General features: G+C 37.6%; 1 protein-coding gene across 1 annotated transcript in view; it reads left to right on the plus strand.

Annotated features, from left to right (window-relative positions):
- LOC109453332 (nuclear pore complex protein Nup153-like) overlaps positions 1–18,535 on the plus strand; it is a 103,083-nt gene that overhangs the window by 71,604 nt on the left and 12,944 nt on the right. Inside the window, exons 12-15 of the mRNA XM_088789798.1 lie at positions 8,154–8,312; positions 10,251–10,338; positions 16,087–16,440; positions 17,117–17,386. Of these exons, the coding sequence (XP_088645924.1) occupies positions 8,154–8,312; positions 10,251–10,338; positions 16,087–16,440; positions 17,117–17,386 (871 nt within the window). The remainder of the gene's footprint in view (positions 1–8,153; positions 8,313–10,250; positions 10,339–16,086; positions 16,441–17,116; positions 17,387–18,535) is intronic.

Below are 18,535 nucleotides of genomic sequence, written 5' to 3' on the forward strand. Positions count from 1 at the left end.
GCTCATGGCCCACAGGGCTGCGGGGACAGCATATAACACAGCTGAACCCAATGCTCATGGCAGACACCTCGGAGCAAAGACTGAGGGAAGAAGGCTGAAAACGGTGGTTTAAGCCCTCACTGCTGAGAAGAGAACGGAAGCCTTAGACACTGAGACTAGCCGCCCCCTCCCTACCCTCCCAGAGCCGCACTGCCACACCTGCCCGGTGCTAGAAGTGGAACAATAGCACTGTCATATCAAAAGAACAGAATATTTGCTGTTCTGAGAACTGTGGACAGCAGACACAGATTCGCAATCCAGCTGGTTCCGGCACGGGGGGGAGGGAGCTTTGGAAGCAGGACCGGCTGTGGTGGTGGTTGCCACCATTGCTCTGGGCCACCTCTCACAACTCACCGCGCCCCTGGCCCCACTTATCTGGGCAGGTCCCTGCAGGAGTAAACAGAACTGCTGAAACATACCGGCTCTGAATCTGGTGCAGGAAGAGCTTTGGAACTTCAAAAGCTCTCCACATACCCCCACGGAAACTGCGCTTTGTGACCCAGGTGAACTATTAACAGAGGAGAAGCCCATCTCCCAGGGAATCCCCCCATTGTGTGAGAAGTTGGAATAGTGAAGAGGAAACATAGCACTACCGTGTGAGAGAGAAAAAAGGGCTGCAGTCAGAGAGAATATAAAGCATTCTACCAACAATACTGGAAAATAAAAGAAGACCTCTTCCTATCAACCTGTTGCAGAAGCCACTCCTGTAGATGTCTAGGACGTGAAATAATAAATCAGTAATTACCATGAATAACCAAGGCAACAAGACAGCTCAGAAAGAAAGTGAAAAGTCTCCAGAAAATGACCTTAAAGATATGGAAGTATGTGACTTAAGTGACAGAGAATTCAAGATTGCAGTTCTGAAAAAATTCAACAAGATGCAAGAAAACACAGAAAGGCAGTGTAAAGAACTCTGAAACACAATCGAAGAAGAACAAGAGCATTTTACCAAAGAGATTGAAATTTCAAAAAAGAACCAAATAGAATTTCTGGAGATTAAAAACTCAATAGAAGAAATTAAGAAGGAAATAACCAGCTTAGTTAGTAGAGTTGACCAGATGGAGGAAAGTATCAGTGACATTGAAGATGGGAACCTGGAAATGACACACATAGAAGAAGAAAGAGACTTGAGACTTAAAAGAAATGAAAGAACTCTACAAGAACTTTCTGACTCCATCAGAAAGAGCTACATAAGAATAATGGTCATACCAGAAGGAGAAGAAAGAGAGAAGGGAACAGAGAATATATTCAAACAAATTGTCGATGAGAACTTCCCAAACTTGTGGACAGAACTTGACCCTCAAATCCAAGAAGCAAATAGAACACCTAGTTACCTCAATCCCAACAGGCCTTCTCCAAGGCACATTGTATTGAAGCTGTCTAAAATCAACGACAAAGAAAGAATCCTCAAGGCAGCCAGGGAAAAGAAGACGGTAACTTACAAAGGAAAGCCCATCAGATTATCATCAGATTTTTCAGCAGAAACTCTACAAGCCAGGAGGGAGTGGAACCAAATATTCAAACTATTGAAAGAGAGAAATCATGAGCCAAGAATAATATATCCAGCAAAGATATCCTTTAGATATGAAGGAGGAATAAAGACCTTTCCAGACATACAGAAGCTGAGGGAATTTTCTAATACATGACCTGCACTACAAGAAATACTAAAGGAGGCTATTCGACCACCATCAACAGGGACAATTTGTGGCAACCAAAACTCAAAAAGGGGGAGAGTAAAGGCCTGAACCGGAATATGTGAATGGAGAAAGTAAGTGTGCTGAAGAAAATGGAATACTCTAAATATCAAACTTTCTTTTACATAAACTTAAGGGTAACCACTCAAAAAAAAAATAAAATCCAGAACTGAAATATATACTGTAATAAAAGAAGAAACAGAGAGAAACATCATAGAATACCACCACACAGGAATAATAGACAACAACAAAAAGACAAAGAAACAATGGAGACACAGCCTTACCAGAAAACTAAAGATAGAATGGCAGGAAATCCTCACATATCGATAATCACCCTAAATGTAAATGGACTGAACTCACCAATAATAAGGCACAGAGTAACAGATTGGATCAAAAAACTAAACTGAACCATAAGCTGTCTCCAAGAGACATATCTCAGGTACAAGGACAAGCATAGACTCAAAATGAAAGGGTGGAAATTGGCACTCCAAGCAAATGGTACCCAGAGAAAATCAGGTGTAGCTATCATGATATCAGATGAAAGAGACTTCAGGGTGAAAAAGATAACAAGAGACAAAGATGGATATTTCATAATGGTAAAGGGGACTATACAACAAGAAGACATAACAGTCATCAATATCTATGCCCCCAATCTGGGAGCACTGAAATATACCAAGCAACTACTATCAGAACTAAAGAGAGAAATTGACCAAAACACAATTATACTAGGGGACCCAAATACATCATTGACAGCTATGCATAGATCGTCCAAACAGAAAATAAATAACGAAATAGCGTTATTTCGAATAACGAAGACACTAAATGACACATTAGATGAAATGGACATAAATGACATAATGGAGCACTTAATCCTAAAACATCAGACTATACATTCTTTTCTAGTGTACATGGAACATTCTCAAGGATTGACCATATATTGGGACATAAAATCAGCCTCAGCAAATTCAAGAAGATTGAAATCATACCGAGAATATTCTCTGACCTCAAGGCTTTGAAATTGGATATCAACTGCAAAAAGAAAGCAGAAAAAACACACAAATACATGGAGATTAAACAACATACTTATAAAGAACGACCGGGTCAAAGAAGAAATTAGAGGAGAGATCAAAAGATACATAGAAACAAATGACAATGAAAATACATCCTACGAAAATTTTTGGGATGCAGCAAAAGCAGCTTTAAGAGGGAAGTTTATATCATTACAGGCCTATCTCAAGAAACAAGAAAACTCCCAAATAAATAACCTCACGTTACACCTTAAAGAACTACAAAAAGAAGAACAAGCGAAACCCAAGGTCAGAAGAAGAAAGGAAATAACAGAAATCAGAGCAGAACTAAATGAACTAGAGAACAAAAAGACAATAGAAAAAAATGTGTGGCAAAGAGCTGGTTCTTTGAAAAGATTAGCAAAATTGACAAACCCTTGGCTGGGCTCACTAAGATAAAAAGAGAGAAGACACTAATTAACAAAATCAGAAATGAAAAAGGGGAAGTTATAACGGACACCACAGAAATACAAAGGATCATCCAAGAATACTATGAAAAACTATATGCCACCAAATTCAATAACCTAAAAGAAATGGACAAGTTCTTAGAAACATATAGCCTTCCAAGGCTGAACCATGAAGAACTGGAAAATCTAAACAGACCGATCACCAGTAATGAAATTGAATCAGCCATCCAAAACCTTCCCAAGAGCGAAAGTCCGGGACCAGATGGCTTCACTAGTGAATTCTACCAAACCTTCAAAGAAGATCTAATACCAATCCTGCTCAAACTCTTCCAAAAAATTGAAGAAGAGACAGTACTCCCTAACTCATTTTATGAGGCCAACATTACCCTGATACCAAAACCTGGTAAGGACAACACAAAAAAAGAAAACTACAGACCAATATCTCTGATGAATACAGATGCAAAAATCCTAAACAAAATTCTAGCAAATCGAATACAAAAATGCATTAAAAACATTATTCATCACGACCAAGTGGGGTTCATCCCTGGGGCACAAGGGTGGTTCAACACACACAATGGAATACTATTCGGCGGTAGGAAAAGATGATATAGGAACATTTGTGACAGCATGGATGGATCTTGAGAGTATGATGCTAAGCGAAATAAGTCAGACAGAAAAAGCAGAGAACCATATGATTTCACTGATATGTGGTATATAAACCCAAAACAACAAGAGAACAAGACAAACAAATGAGACACAAAAACTCATAGACACAGACAATAGTTTAGTGGTTACCAGAAGGTAAGGGAGGTGGGGGGTGGGAGATGAGGGTAAGAGGGATCAAATATATGGTGTTGGAAGGAGAACTGACTCTGGGTGGTGAACACACAGTGGGATTTAAGGTGATGTAATACAGAATTGTACACCTGAAATCTATTTAATTTTACTATCAATTGTCACCCCAATAAATTAAAAGAAATAAAAAAATAAAAAAATAAAGGTCCCAAAGTAGCTCTTGCATCACAACAATGCACTAGCTCACATGGCACTGTCTGTTAGGGAATTTTTAGCCGGTAAGCAAAAACTGTTTTGAAACCCCCTGTCTACTCACCTGATCTGACCCCAATGACTTCTTTCTTTACCCGAAGATAAAGGAAATATTGAAAGGAAGATATTTTGATGACAGTCAGGACATCTAGGGTAATAAGATGACAGCTCTGGTGGGCATTCCAGAAAAAGAGCTCCAAAAATACTTTGAAGGGTGGACTAGGCACTAGCATTTATGTATAGCTTCCCAAGAGGAGTACTTCAAAGGTGATGTAGTGATATTCAGCAACGAGTCATATAACACTTTTTCTAGGCTAGGATGAGTTCTCGAACTCAAGTGTCAGAACTCATAGGTTTGCTTCGTGGATAATTTTGGTTGTAGGTCCTTGCTTTTTCATCACTTTGAGTATTTCCTGTCAATCCCTTTTGGCCTGCAAAGTTTGAGTTGAGAACTCAGCTGATGGACTTGTGGGAGCTCCCTTGTAGGTGGCTAATTGCTTTTCTCTTGCTGCTTTTAGGATTCTCTCTTTGTCTTTAATCTTTGGCATTTTAATTATGATATGTCTTGGTATGGGCCTTTTGGGTTCATTTGTTTGGGACTCTGCGTTTCTTAGGCTTGTATGTCGACTTTCTTCATCATGTTAGGAAGTGTTCCGTCATTATTTCTCCAAATAGGTTTTCAATCCCTTGCTCTATCTGTTTTTTTTTCTTTTTTTTTTTTCTTTTTTTTTTCTGGTACCTGCATAATGCAAATGTTGGTACTCTTGATGTCCCATAAGCCCCGTAAACTCTTTTCATTTTTTCGTAGTTCTTTTTCTTTTTCTTTTTTTGCTGTTCTGCTTGGTTGTTTTCTGCTACTTTACCTTGTAAATCACTGCTTCATCTAATCTACTGTTAATTCTCCGTTTACTTTCTTAACAGTATTTTTTGATCACTAGATGTTCTAAATTTTATGACGTTTGAATTTGTGTATTTTTCCCATTATTTTTACTGTTCTTTGTGTCCTAAGAAGTGTTTGCCTTTTCTCAGGCTGCAAGGAAATTCTATTATCTGTTAGAATATTAAAATAGTGTTTTGTTTTGTTTTCTAATTTCCTTATTGATTTCTTATTTGATTCATTGATTAAAACTGATTTTATCATGATTTTCATGTTTTGAAGTGTATTGACAGTTGTTTTTTATCCCAGTGTATGGTTTGCTAGATGAATTTTGAAGAAGGTATATTTACAGTTGTTAGTTATTGTGACCTCTAGAAGTCAGATAAGATGACTGATAGTATTTCTTATATCTTTTGTGTTCTTGCTGAATGTGTTTTTAGGGGGTGGTGATTCATTATTCCATTAAAATTGTTGCGAGATATGAATTAAAATTGTCATCTTTCATTTGGTGCATATGTCTTTCCCCCTCTATTATGTCAATTTTTGCTTCGCGTATTTTGAAGCCTGTAGTGCAGCATGCACTTTACATCTAGTATGGCTCCTGAATGATGTGCCCTGTTAATATTAGTAAATGCCCTTTAAAAATAAAAAGGAAAATATCTTTTGTCTTGAAATCTATTTTATCTGGTCGTCAATAGCCAGCCGTTCTCTTACTAAAATAAGCCTCCTTTTGCTTACTAAACACAGGTTCTAGCTTTTCCGTCCATAAACTTTCAAGCTGTGTCTTTAGATTTAAAATAAGTCTCTTGTAGACAGCATGCCGTTGAATCTTGTCTTTTCATCTATTTCTGCCTTTTAATTTGAATGTTTATATTTCATGTAGGTATTAACATAGTTTGATGAAGGCCAAGCATTTTTTAATTGTTTTCATTACTTGTTGACTTTTTCTCTCTATCTCTTGATGTTACTTAGTGGTTTCTCTTGATTACGATATATGTCCTTAACATTTTTTTCCATTCTACTTTGTGTTAATGTTGTGCCACTCCTTTCAAAATGTAAGAATCTTGCACCTTCATAGTTTGATTTACCACCCCTTTTCATGGGATCTTATGCTGTCATTTTTATTACATCTAGATACATTGGCTATAAACCCACAGCCTGCAATTTTTGCTTTATCCGATTATGTATATGCTTCTGACAATTAAGTTCATGAACTAATCCTAGAAAAAGTGCCACATGCCTCATTACTGAATATCACTACAATCACCTTCCAAGTGCTCCCCTTGGTAAGTTATAGAGTGATGCCAGCGTCTAACCTACACTTGAAAGCAATTTTGGAACTCTTTTTCGGGAATGGCCATCAGAGCTGTCGTCGTATTACCCTTGACATCCTCAATGTCATCAAAATGTCTTCCTTTCAACATTTACTTTATCATTGAGTAGAGAAAGAATTCATTGGGGGCCAGATTAGGTGAGTAGGGAGGGTGTTCCAATACAGTTATTTATTACTAGCTAAACAATCCCTTACAGACATTACCTTATGAGCTGGTGAATTGTCGTGATACAAGAGCCATGAATTGTTGGCAACAAGTTCAGGTCATTTTTGTTTAACTTTTTCACACAGCCTTTTCAGTACTTCCGAATAGTACTCTTGGTTAACTGTTTGTCCAGTTGGTATAAATTCATAATGAATAATTCCTCTGATATCAAAAAAGTTTAGCAACATCACTGCAACTCCTTTGTGAACTTAATTTTCAGACCTTCATATTTTAAAGGAATTTTGTGAAAAATAATGGATTTTTAATTTTTTTCAAATGATTTGTCACGTATTCTCCATTTTTTCCAGAAATCTGAGTTCCCATTTGGTATCATTTCTCTTCATCCTGAAGACCTCATATAGCAGGTTTTATTACAACAGGTTCTCTTACAGGTCCCAACTCATAAAGAGAACAGGAAACTCACTCAGTGCTTAGGTTTCTTTTCTATGAACGTGTCTTTATTTTTCCTTTTTGGAGGAGGTAAACTTTACTGAGGTGTGGTTTATGTATGATTAACTGTACACATTTGAAGTTATTCAGATTGTTTTAGTGGCAGTGAACTTACCTGAACTCAAACCCTGTCTCCTCTGTGGTGGGCAGCAGCTGAGACTCTTCAGTCTGAGTTGACTGTTTGACGTCCGTCCATTTTAGACTCATGTAGTTTACAGGTCTGTCAGGTATTTGGACACTTACATGCAGACCGGGGGTTCCCCTCCTGTGGCTCTTTAGTCCTGCATCTCCTGTCATTTTCCATCTGCTGTGGTCACCTAGTCTGTGCTCGAATTCCTCAACCAGCACATTTGTCTTTTTATCTCTGAATTTCAAGTGTTTAGTGGTCCCAACTCATAAAGAGAACAGGAAACTCACTCGGTGCTTCTCTTTTCTTGAGGTGTCTTCTCCCCTCCAGGTTCTTCTTGTTATTGTTTACTCTTTGATGTTTCAGATGGTTACTTTAATATTTTGTCAGGAGTTTGTAATTGTAAAGTCAGGGAATTGACATATATGATCTATTCCTCCATGAACAGAGGCGGAATTAATTTTTATTCTTAATCGGGGTTATTTGAGACTCGGGGGGGGGGGCTTTGCTATATTAGGTTAAAAAGCAAGGCAGTTCACCAAACTCATGAGAAATGACATTTATTAAATGCTTGTTTTATATGCCATGACCACATATAACTTTGCATTTCATGTTAATACCACCACTGTGGTGTATTATTTTTTCCCTCATTTTCACCAAGTAGGAGATAGACACTTACATCAATTAAGGTTGCAGTCACATTGGTGGCTACTGGCACAGCTGGGATTCAAATCTTGTGTAGTTTTTTTGATTCAAGAGCTCACATTGTTAATTAACACTGCATGATGCTGCCTTCTCCATGTTCTAAGTTTACCTCTAACTATATAAATTCTACCTGAAAAAATGTATAGATAGAAGAATGACAGAAAAGATGAAGTATATCATTATAAGTCATACTGTATTCTAGGAAATGCAAATACTAGTATTACTGAGAATCACTCTACCCGTCACCAGTTCTTCATGGCCTCCCATAAAATTTAGTTCATCTGTGATAACTTCTTTTCCATCACTGATTAGTGCTGCACAGTCATTAACAAACAAGATACCAAACCATTGTACATATAGAGTTGATTTTTGTTCTTTCTTATTGTTTATTCTATAAAATCTTATACTAAGTTTGAAGCAGTGATTAATTTTTATAAGAGGCCAAAAGTTGAAATGGTATTTTCTTTTCTTTACTGTACATTATAATGGGATACATTATAATGGGATTGTTCATCACTTCTCATGCAATACAGTAGGGATTGTAAATTTGTTTCCAATGAAGATGCTTTTCTTTCCGTTAGAAGAGATGTATGCTTTTTATTTCTCAAGTAGGATTCATATCTTTAATTTGCTTGTGAAATTTTTATGCTTTTGAGTTTTACTTTTTGTGAACATGTAGTTCTGGATGCTACTTTACTCCATTAGACAAATATCCATCTTTAAAACAGTGTATACTCCTCCTCCAAGAGGAAGGCAGATTTCATAGCAGTAACTTCGGTATTTTTAGAAGTTAAAAAGTAATTTTTAAATCTAAAAGAGGACATATTTGCTTTTGGCTTCTTAGGAAAAATTAATTTGCTTAAGACCTATTTGATTGTAAAATTCTTTTTCTAAAAAGCTGTTTTTGTATGTCTTTTAATGATTTTGAAAACCAGGTACAAATGACCTCTTCAAACAACTCTGGCCATTTTATATCTAGCATTTCAACTCCAATTGTGCAATCTACTCAGGCAGATGTAAGTAGTAGCTGAGGAATATTTCATATGTATGGGTTTTAAAGGCATAATGTATTTTTATTAAATGCAAGATGCCTTTGGTGGTAACAAATACCATTACTTTTCCTCCAATAACAACAAAAATTATAATGTATAGAAAACTTGAATGAGTGAACGTTGATGTATTTTCTTTTATATATGTATACATATACATATATATACACACACAGACAAACATGTATATTTTTTCACATACCATTTGAAAGTTAAGATGCAGACATCTTAATACCCTAATGCTTTTCCATGTATCCCTGGAGTAGTGGGACATTCCTTTCCATACGCACAACATGGTTGCTATACCCTCAAAAATTAACATGATATAGTAATAAAATAGTCCATACTCAGATTTCCGCAACCACCCAGACTATCCTTTAATTGCTGTTACATTTTTCTCTTGGTCTTAGATCCAATTAAGTTAGTACCTAATCAATTAAATCATAATGCTGTTAGTTAATATTTTTCTTGAATTGCGTTTGACCTAGAAAACATTTGGGATTTTATAAACATATTTTGTGTTTATTTCTTCATAGTAAAGAAAGAAATATTTTAGAAAAGACTGAGATCAGTCAGCGTCCAGTTTACCCCACCCTTACTTGGCATGTTTATCAATTTCATATCTCGCCCTTTGTTTTTCACTATTTCCTTGTTTACTGTCACCACTCATTTTATGGTTGCTGTGCTGCATGTCTGACATCTGTACGTTGCCCAAAAGTCTCATACTCTTTATTAGAAAATGACACTTAGAAACCCATAATTGGGCATTATGTACTGCCTAAGAAAATACTTGTGATATTAAAACCACAGCTGTTATTCTATGACACACCATTTTTTATAAGAAACATCCCAAATTTAGAGATTATAAAATATGAAAACCTGTGAATCAGGGGAACTGTAACAGCTGTATACAATGTCAGAGGGGTAGTGGATTGGGGGAGAGGGGCTCCCACTTTGCGAGGGGTATAAATGTCTAACTATTACGCGGTTTTGTACAACTGATACTAATAAAAAATATTTTCACAAATTTAAGCAATGTTAGAATTGGAAGAATCCCATTATCCAGTCCAATTTTCCTATTTTAGATGAAATAGTAATAAAAGCTAAAATAAAAGACCAAAAAACAAAGTAGCTGTAAATCTTAGAACAAATGAAATTAAATATATTTTTGGCTTGGAATGACAAATCTCTATATTTGAGATCTGTTTAAAACTAATTTGACACTTAAAGGATCACTTTTCTCTTGACAGATTGGGGTTACATTTACGGGGCCTGTTGCAAAAACAGCAGAACTTTCTGGCTCTAGTAGTAATTCAGGACCAATTACAAGTAGTTCAGGTGAGTAAAAATTTCTCATAAAATTTTACATAAAAATAGTTAGAGATATTTGATTAGTATTTCAAATTCTTTAACCTTTGGGGATTCCTATAAATGCCTTCATTTGATTGAAATTAACTCAGAAAAGCAAACAGTAGCTAATATCAACTTTTTGACACTGGTCTTAGTAATTAACCTCAGAGATACTTACTTAGCTCCCTAAATGTTAGTGTTACAGGTTGGTTGTGAGGGGGATAGTGACAAGAGCAGATTCACCCATTGTCTTTATTTAGTCAAAATAAGGTGACAGAATACCATTATAAATGAAATCTCATTCTAAGAAATTCTAGGGTTGTCTACCTGATAATTGCAGTGGATTTTATCTTTAGTTTTACTGTTCAGTTCACAAGCGTTTTTATGTGTCAGGGTTATACTTGCCTCTGCAAATAGGCCTCTTTTCAGAATTTGTAAACTCAAGAAATGGACCTAATTGAGGGAAGTAAATGAATCATCAGGAAATTAATTTATTAATTGGATTTTGATGTGATAGTAGTGGTTTCCTTTCAAGTGCTTAGTGTTTAGGACATGGAGAATCATCTGGGCTGAGTTACTTAAGTCAAGAATTTTTGAACATTTTATTGAAGAAGAGAGCAGTAAATGCAAGGGTACAGAAACAAGAGAAAAAGCATGACATAGTTTGAAAATTGAAAATAGTTTGTCAAGAGTTTGAGAGGTAGCTTTAGATTCTAAAAATTCTTGAATGCTATACTAAAGAATTCGATGTTAACGTGAATGTAGCAGGAAGACATTGAGTGATCTTTTATGGGGCGTGAGGTAGCTGGAATGACAGAATGTGTTGAGTGAGGGAATGGGTATTACAGGCTGAGACATCAGAATTCACAAAGCTGTATGTGGTTGGCTCCTGCCCATACTGGTCTTAGAGGCATGTGGGTGAGGCCTCGCTGTGAACCAAGGCTGGCTGCTACCAATAGAGGACCTGGGACCGCTTAGCAAAGGCTCATGACCCCCTAGGCCTATTGCCACCTTCTGGCTGCTCATAAGGCTCATCCTTTGAGACAGCATCCTTTGCAGGCCTGGTGGTATAGCGGTTGTTGAGCGTGCCTTCAATGATGCAGCACTAGCTGTGTGGGACAAGGATTCTACCAGATCAGTGCAGCCTGAGATTTAGCCCTTTGATGAGTTTTCAACATAGGAAAGATGGCTCCCTCCTCTGGGCTACACATGAAGCAGGGTCCACACTGAGGTAATAACTTCCATCCTTCCAGCCCTCACTCAGAAGCCTCACTACTTAGTCTTCCCCAGTACATCTCTGGTTCCTCTCAAATTGTCACCCCTCCACCAGAGACCAAGTGAGTGAGTCTGTGTGCTGGCCCTTTAAGAGGGCCTCTGGGTTTCCAGCTGCCTACCATCTCAACAGGATGGGCCGACAGAGTCCTGGCTGGTTTTCACTTCCAGATTTTGTGGGAACTCCTCTTCCTGGCACAAGGCCCCTGGGCTCTGGAACCTGGCGAGGGCCTTGGGCACCTTCATCTTCTGGGAGGACCTTCTCCAGTGAGGTGTCTCTCCCAGTGTTTAACCACTATCTGTGGATTTGGAGTCAGCCCATTTCGCCTCTCTGCCCCTCCTATTAGTCTCAATGTGGCCTCTTCTTTACATCCTTAGTTATAGGGGTTCTGTTCAGCTAGTCTACAGATGATTCTTGAAGTTGATACTTTTATAACTTATTTGTAATTTTGGTGTGATCCTGGCATACAGTAGGCATAACATTTACCTAATTCTCCTCTTCATAATGAAGGAACCCAGGCTAGTTTATTATCATGTTTATTTTTCAAATTAGAACAAAATGGAATTTTGCTAATATGCCTAGGGAAAATAAGCCTAAGAACAACCTGAATATATAAAATGTTTTGAAATGAGCATTTCATCATAATCTTAAGTTTTCTATCCTATGGTTAAAATGACATTCTTGGGGCTAGATTTTCATGGTATGTTAGGACAGGCTGTGTGTTAGTCAGCCCAGTATACACTTTAACCTCCTTCTTGTATGCATTTTTAATTGGAAACTCCTTGTACTTCATGATCATTTTTATATTATATAATATTTACATAACTATACAGTTATTTGATATATGGATAAATGATGACACGGACACACACACACAAAAAAAAAAAAAAAAAAAGAAAAGGAAAAAGGACATAAGCATCCTGGGAATTATGTGTGTAGTTTTATGTCTGCAATGACAAGCTCCTGAGTTTTTAGCCTAGACCCCTGTCTGAACACAAGTTCTGAGCCATATTTCTAATTCCTACTGGATCTCTCCATGAGAATGAGATTTCAGAATCTTCATTCTGAATTATCTTTTCTCCTCAACTGACACCACTCCTCTAATAATACTACTACTACTAATAATAGTAATAATAAAATCCAGATGCATGCAGGAAAGTGAAATTAATTCTGAGTTTAGAGGAGGATAAAACTTTGAATCAGGCATTGAATTGTGAGACACAAGCAAAAGAACATCATACCTGTATTAATGAACTTTGAATTCATCCTGTGAAAGATGAGCCATCTTTTTAAGTAGAGGAGAGATATGGTCATACTTGTATTTTGATAAATCACTTGGTAGCTTCATGAAGGATAGATTTGGAGGTGACAAAATTTGGAGACAAGTAGACAGATTTGGAAGTTGTGTCGATGATACAGGCAAAGATAATGGTGATGTGTACTAAAGAAATCACATAAGGGTGAGGGTGTAGAATGAGGTATAGTTGAAGACGTGTTGATTTCAAGCTGTAAAATTGACTTTCAGAGTTATGTGAGGCCTTTGGCCTTTGGACATATTGATAATGGACTCTCAGGGCTAGAGGTACAGATTTGTGAGTCATTAGCCCACACTTTCAGAATATGTCATGGGAATAAAAGTGACAATGTGAGATGAGCAGAGTGAATAGAGAAAACAGCCTTAAACTGAGGTCTGCTAACTTCAGGGATTGGCAGCAATAAAACTTTGGAGCAGTTAATTTTTTAAAGGAATAACCACACAGGAAAATCATGGCACTGGTTGCTTCTTGGAAAGATGTATTTAAGGGACCACCCAGGGGTTTCAATAAAAAGGCTCTTTCACGAAATAAGCGGAGCTTGAGCTAGAGTAGCAGCAGAAGGCTAGTCAGGAAAAGAGAATGAAGAAGGTGAGAGAAATATGTCAGGGAAGACGAGCCATCTAGCCAAGCTAATCAGGTGAATAGTGGAAAGAGACCATGGGGATGGAGCTCAGAAGTATGGATTGTAGGTACAAGTCAAGAAACTATTTTGTTGGTGATTAAAACCATCCAAGTGGATGAGAGCTTGAGAGATGGGCAGTGAACCAAAGATGGAACCTCATGGAGTCGTTTTATTGGCAATAAAATGGTGAGCTAGGGCACTGGGAGAAGTGACATCAACTGGAAACCACTTAGAGAAAGGGGGTTCCAGAACAGAAGCACTGTATTTCTGCATACATGTGCTTTGCTGAGCCATGTTTCCTATGTCGCCTCCTCTCCACCCAAACTTGCTAGTTCTACTTAAAGATTTAAATCTCACCTCTGTGGATCTTCCTCCTGCCTATTAGTCCTTTGCTGCTTCTTTGTCCTCTTGTATTACATCATTTATCACTTTCCATGTGGGTGATGGTGCTACTGTGCATTTGTTTTACTTTAGAAGTTAAGCAACATTTTATTCATCTTTATGTCCCAGGAGCCTAAGTACGTTTTGGTGCTTAATAAATGCCCGTTAAATGGCTAGCTAATAACAGAAATGCCATGGAAACAGTAGGTGTGTCAAGCTGAACTGCAAAGTGGACAATAGAACACTGCAATGAAAAATTGATCATTTCAAAGTCAGAGACCCATGCTTTGAAATCTTGATTTTAATATGGCCTGTGACTATGTAGTTTCTGTGTTAGGATAGTGCCTACAATTTCTATCTTGTGTTTTTTAATGCTATACTGTTTGAAGAAATTTAACAAAGAATTTTAAGGAAAATTTAGTCTTTTTGGCTCTGATTTGTGAGCATGAAGTTTTTGTGTTATTTTTTTGTCCTAATCCATTGGGCTAAGAGTGTTTAGAGGATGAGAGCACTATCGATGAAATGTCACAGAAGTGACAGCAGAAAATTTCCTGGAGATACAGAAAGACATTGGTCTTAAACATCCAGGTAGTGCAGTCATTGCTAAAGATCACTGAAATTTTAGGGCACCAAAGCCAAAATCGGAACGCTTTCAGAGAGAGAAGAACTTTTGGTCACACATGAACAGTGATTAGATTACATTCTGACTTTTAGTTTGTAGCATTGAATGCTCAAAACAGTAGAGCAGTGTCCTCAAAGTGAAAATGGCCTTGAACCTTGAATTGTGTCTCTAGCCGAATTTCACTAATCATTAGGAAAGGCAACATATAGATGTTGTCAGACAAACAAAGAATCAGAAATTGAACAATTTTGAATGATAAATTGACACCAAAATGGAAAAACAACCCTGAAAAAAGACTAGTGAGAGTTTAGCAAATAGGGATGAGTAGTTTTTGTCTATTAAACACTTACTTGGATATTTTGAAACACCCTTGAAAGAAAATAAAAAGTATATACTATTTGGAAAGGAATGAAAGTGAGATAGGGTCTGAGCAAATTTAATCACGGTCTCTCTATGCTGTTTCGATTGTAAGAGATGCTCTTCACCTCCCATATAGTGACGTGAGAGTGAGCCAGCGTGCTCCGTTTTCTGTCAGTCATGCCATGTGACTCACCCCGTAATGTGATCAGCCCTGTCTACACAGTACTGGAACTGACACATTATTGGAGAGCTTTCTAAAAAGTCTTCAAGTAGGCGGATGGCTACAGGATCATCATATAACAATCAGTAGCTTTCCTGCAAATCAGCAGTAGAGTTAGACAACAATTCCCATTTGTGTTTTCAAACATTTCTCATTGGTATTTTGCAATAACTATAGAACCTGTTACATGCTGACATAAAAGACATATTTAACACTTGTTCCTGAGTGAGAACATTCCTCTCCCTCCCAGTTCCACTCCCAATATAATTTTGGTTCTTAGAAGGATTTTTATGTAACTTGGCAAGCGGAGCTACTTGTAAAATTCATATGGAAGGGCAAATGCACAAAAAATCTTGGGGAGAGGGACAGGCACACAGAGCGATTTGACTTAGTTAGTAACAAACCATACTGTAAAGCTACACTAATTAAACAGTCTAGTAACAATAACTGTAGAGGAAACAAATGCACAGATATTTAGAATTTAATATGTAATGAAGATAGAATTATAAATTAATGCGTAGAGGATGCACTAGTCAATGAATGCTGCAGAGAAAATTGGCTCTCATTTGGACTAATTGAAGTCATAAGCCTGCCAGCAGAAATTACAAAATCAAACTGACTAAAGTAAAACCGTCTGCCACTATGTGAACTTGTTATCCAAACACAGTGTCCAGTTAGGTTTCCATTTAAGGCATATGTTTATTTTTATTAAAGTGAGTGCTGAATTTTTTGCTGTGTAAGACAGAAAATCCATAAGCCACAAACAAAGAGATAGATGTGTGGATTACACCCATATTTAATAGAACAGATGCCCATTTGATGAATGTGCATAAAAAACAATTCTGTTTTGTAATGAATTCTTAGATAGTAGGGTAGGAAAAAAGTGCTGTCTCTTATTACTTCTTAAAGATTTTTGTTTGTTTCTTAATTTCTTTCATCCAGATCAAGGTTCTGCAGAGCCCGTTTTCAGTTCCTTGAACAACAGTTCCACTAATTCAGGTCCACCATCCACTTCAGCTACTGGCAGCCTATTTGGCAGTTCCATGTCCTCCTCCAGGGCAGCTGTGGCTGCCTCTGTGTACGGGCAGGCCAGCACTGTGAGCAGCTCGGACTTTCGTAACTATGCCGGATCCAGTATGTCTCAGTCTTTGCTGTTGGCTGAAGAGAGCAAACTGGGAACCACATCGAGGGAGGGTACAGATGTTCCCCCATGTGTCTCTGGTGCAGGAGGCGACAATAATAATACTACACGTTCGAGTTTCAACTTTGGAGCTACATCCACACCTAGCGCTGCAGGTACTTTCACCAAAGAAAAATCATACCCATGCATATTGTGCTTGGATTGCCTTTAGTTATAAGTATGTCAACTCTTCGAAATAATGGAGCAAGTTTTGAAAGACCAGCATGTGAGCCCAGAGGTCATCCATACCCACAATGTTGGAGTTATTCGCCATGTGGTACAATGTGCATTTTTGTTCAAGTTTAACGTAATTAACTGTTGGAAGAGGTTTTTCTACCTCAGCAAGAACGTTACCTTTTGTTTTTCCAAGGTTTTTTGTTTTTTTTTTTTGGAATGTAAGTTGTAAGTAACCAGACACTGGGGTTTATTTTATTAGACATTAGAACTCATTATGCAGTATATTCATAATTACAACTTTAGCTGACTCCTGCAATGTATTAAATTTCTGATAAGAGGTTAGTGTTTTCTTCGATATATTCACTTCTCCTAAAAAGTTTGACTGCGAAGGTTGGGAGTCTTGTTAATAGAAGGTGTTGTTATATGGAGTCTGTTTTATGAAACAGCGGTAGAGAGAATTGTATTCCTACAATTCTTAGAATCATCACTCAAAGCTGGTGACATTTCTTCCACAAGGTAAGAGTCTGAAATGAAACTTGGAATTTGCTTCTGAGTTTACAGAGATTATTCCATTTTAGCTGTCATGATGATTTAAGTGTTTCTTTGGTCTTCTAGGGTGCTCATTTATCATTGACCCTGGACCTTCAGCACCACCTGCCAGTCCATCATTTGGTGTGAACCAGACCCCAACATTTGGACAAAGTCAAGGTGCCAGCCAGCCAAATCTCCCTGGCTTTGGATCTGTATCATCTGGAACATTACGTTCTACTGGTACTCAGTCCGTACCACCTGCTATTGGGGGAACATCAAGCAGTGGCCACCCTCCTGTGTTAGGAAAACAGCCTGGTCAGCCTGCATTTGGCTCTGGAACAGCTCCTGATTCCAGTGAGTGTGTAGTAGTGATGTGGTTTGTATGTCTCATGTACGGTTTTATTCTTTGAATTTTAAAACCATTCACGTTCTTTTTCTGTTTTTTATTGTCTCTTACTTTGAAGAATAGAGAGGTGTGAGTTTAGTCTTACCTATAAACCACAATCCTAACTTTGACACAACTTTTAGCATTTTTAAGTTATTAATCCATTTGATTAAAATGTAGTCATTTGTCACCTCTGATTTAGGTCCTGGATATATTCGACCCCACTTCTCCCCACCTGACTTTGGGGCACTCTCGTCTAGATTTTAACTGTGGCGTTTTCTGATCCTCTCTGTGATTGGATTTACCTCTGGAATTTACTCCCCAGTTCTACTTCTCATGCTGGGACAGTCCACCCACATTGACTCTTGACACTTTCTGTGTGATGTACTAGCCTTTTCACCTGTGTCTTTCCATCTGAGGTGCGTCTCGTATACATGTATGTGGTTGAATAGTAATGGTGATGCCTGTACCTGTACGTTGTCTGCCCGAGAGACTGCCATGACAGTCAGTTACTGAAACATCAGTGAAAAAGGCTAACTTAGGCAGCGAGAAAATGGAATTAGGTTGTTTCTCGAATGTTCTGTTCAAATTTCAGAGTTATAAAATTTTACATCTGGAAATGCCTCTGTGCTGTTTTCGTAATGCTGTTATATAATTATTTGGTACAGACATATGGTGGCACAAATTCTGTGTTTAAAGGTGAGTAGTACATAAAAAGCCTCCTTGTTTTGCCATTTGAAAGTGACAGGTTGCAAACAGCTTTAGTTTTAAAATGATTCGTTCTCTATTGAAATGTTATGTAAAATGAGGTAGAGTCCTGGACTTTCAGTTCATATTTACCTCTGAAATTGTGTGAAATTGTGTTAGTTGGTGGTCAGCAGTGAGGTATCTTTCCTGAAGCTGGATAAAGAACTATTGTGTCTTCTGTTACTGAGTCTGAGAGAATTTTAGGTTTTGATTTTACCTGTTATCCACTTTTGGCATCTAGTTCAATTTCCTGACTTTTATGAGACTGGAATTTATACCGCTAGAACTTTATTGTAAGTAATTAGACTTGGGGTTTAATTTCCCAGAGTATGTCCCAGAATAATAATTTTCTTACTATTTTGTTATGGTAC

The sequence above is a fragment of the Rhinolophus sinicus genome, chromosome 14 (genome assembly GCF_057876585.1).
Source record: "Rhinolophus sinicus isolate RSI-liver-muscle chromosome 14, RSI-T2T, whole genome shotgun sequence".
Taxonomy (NCBI): Eukaryota; Metazoa; Chordata; class Mammalia; order Chiroptera; family Rhinolophidae; genus Rhinolophus; species Rhinolophus sinicus.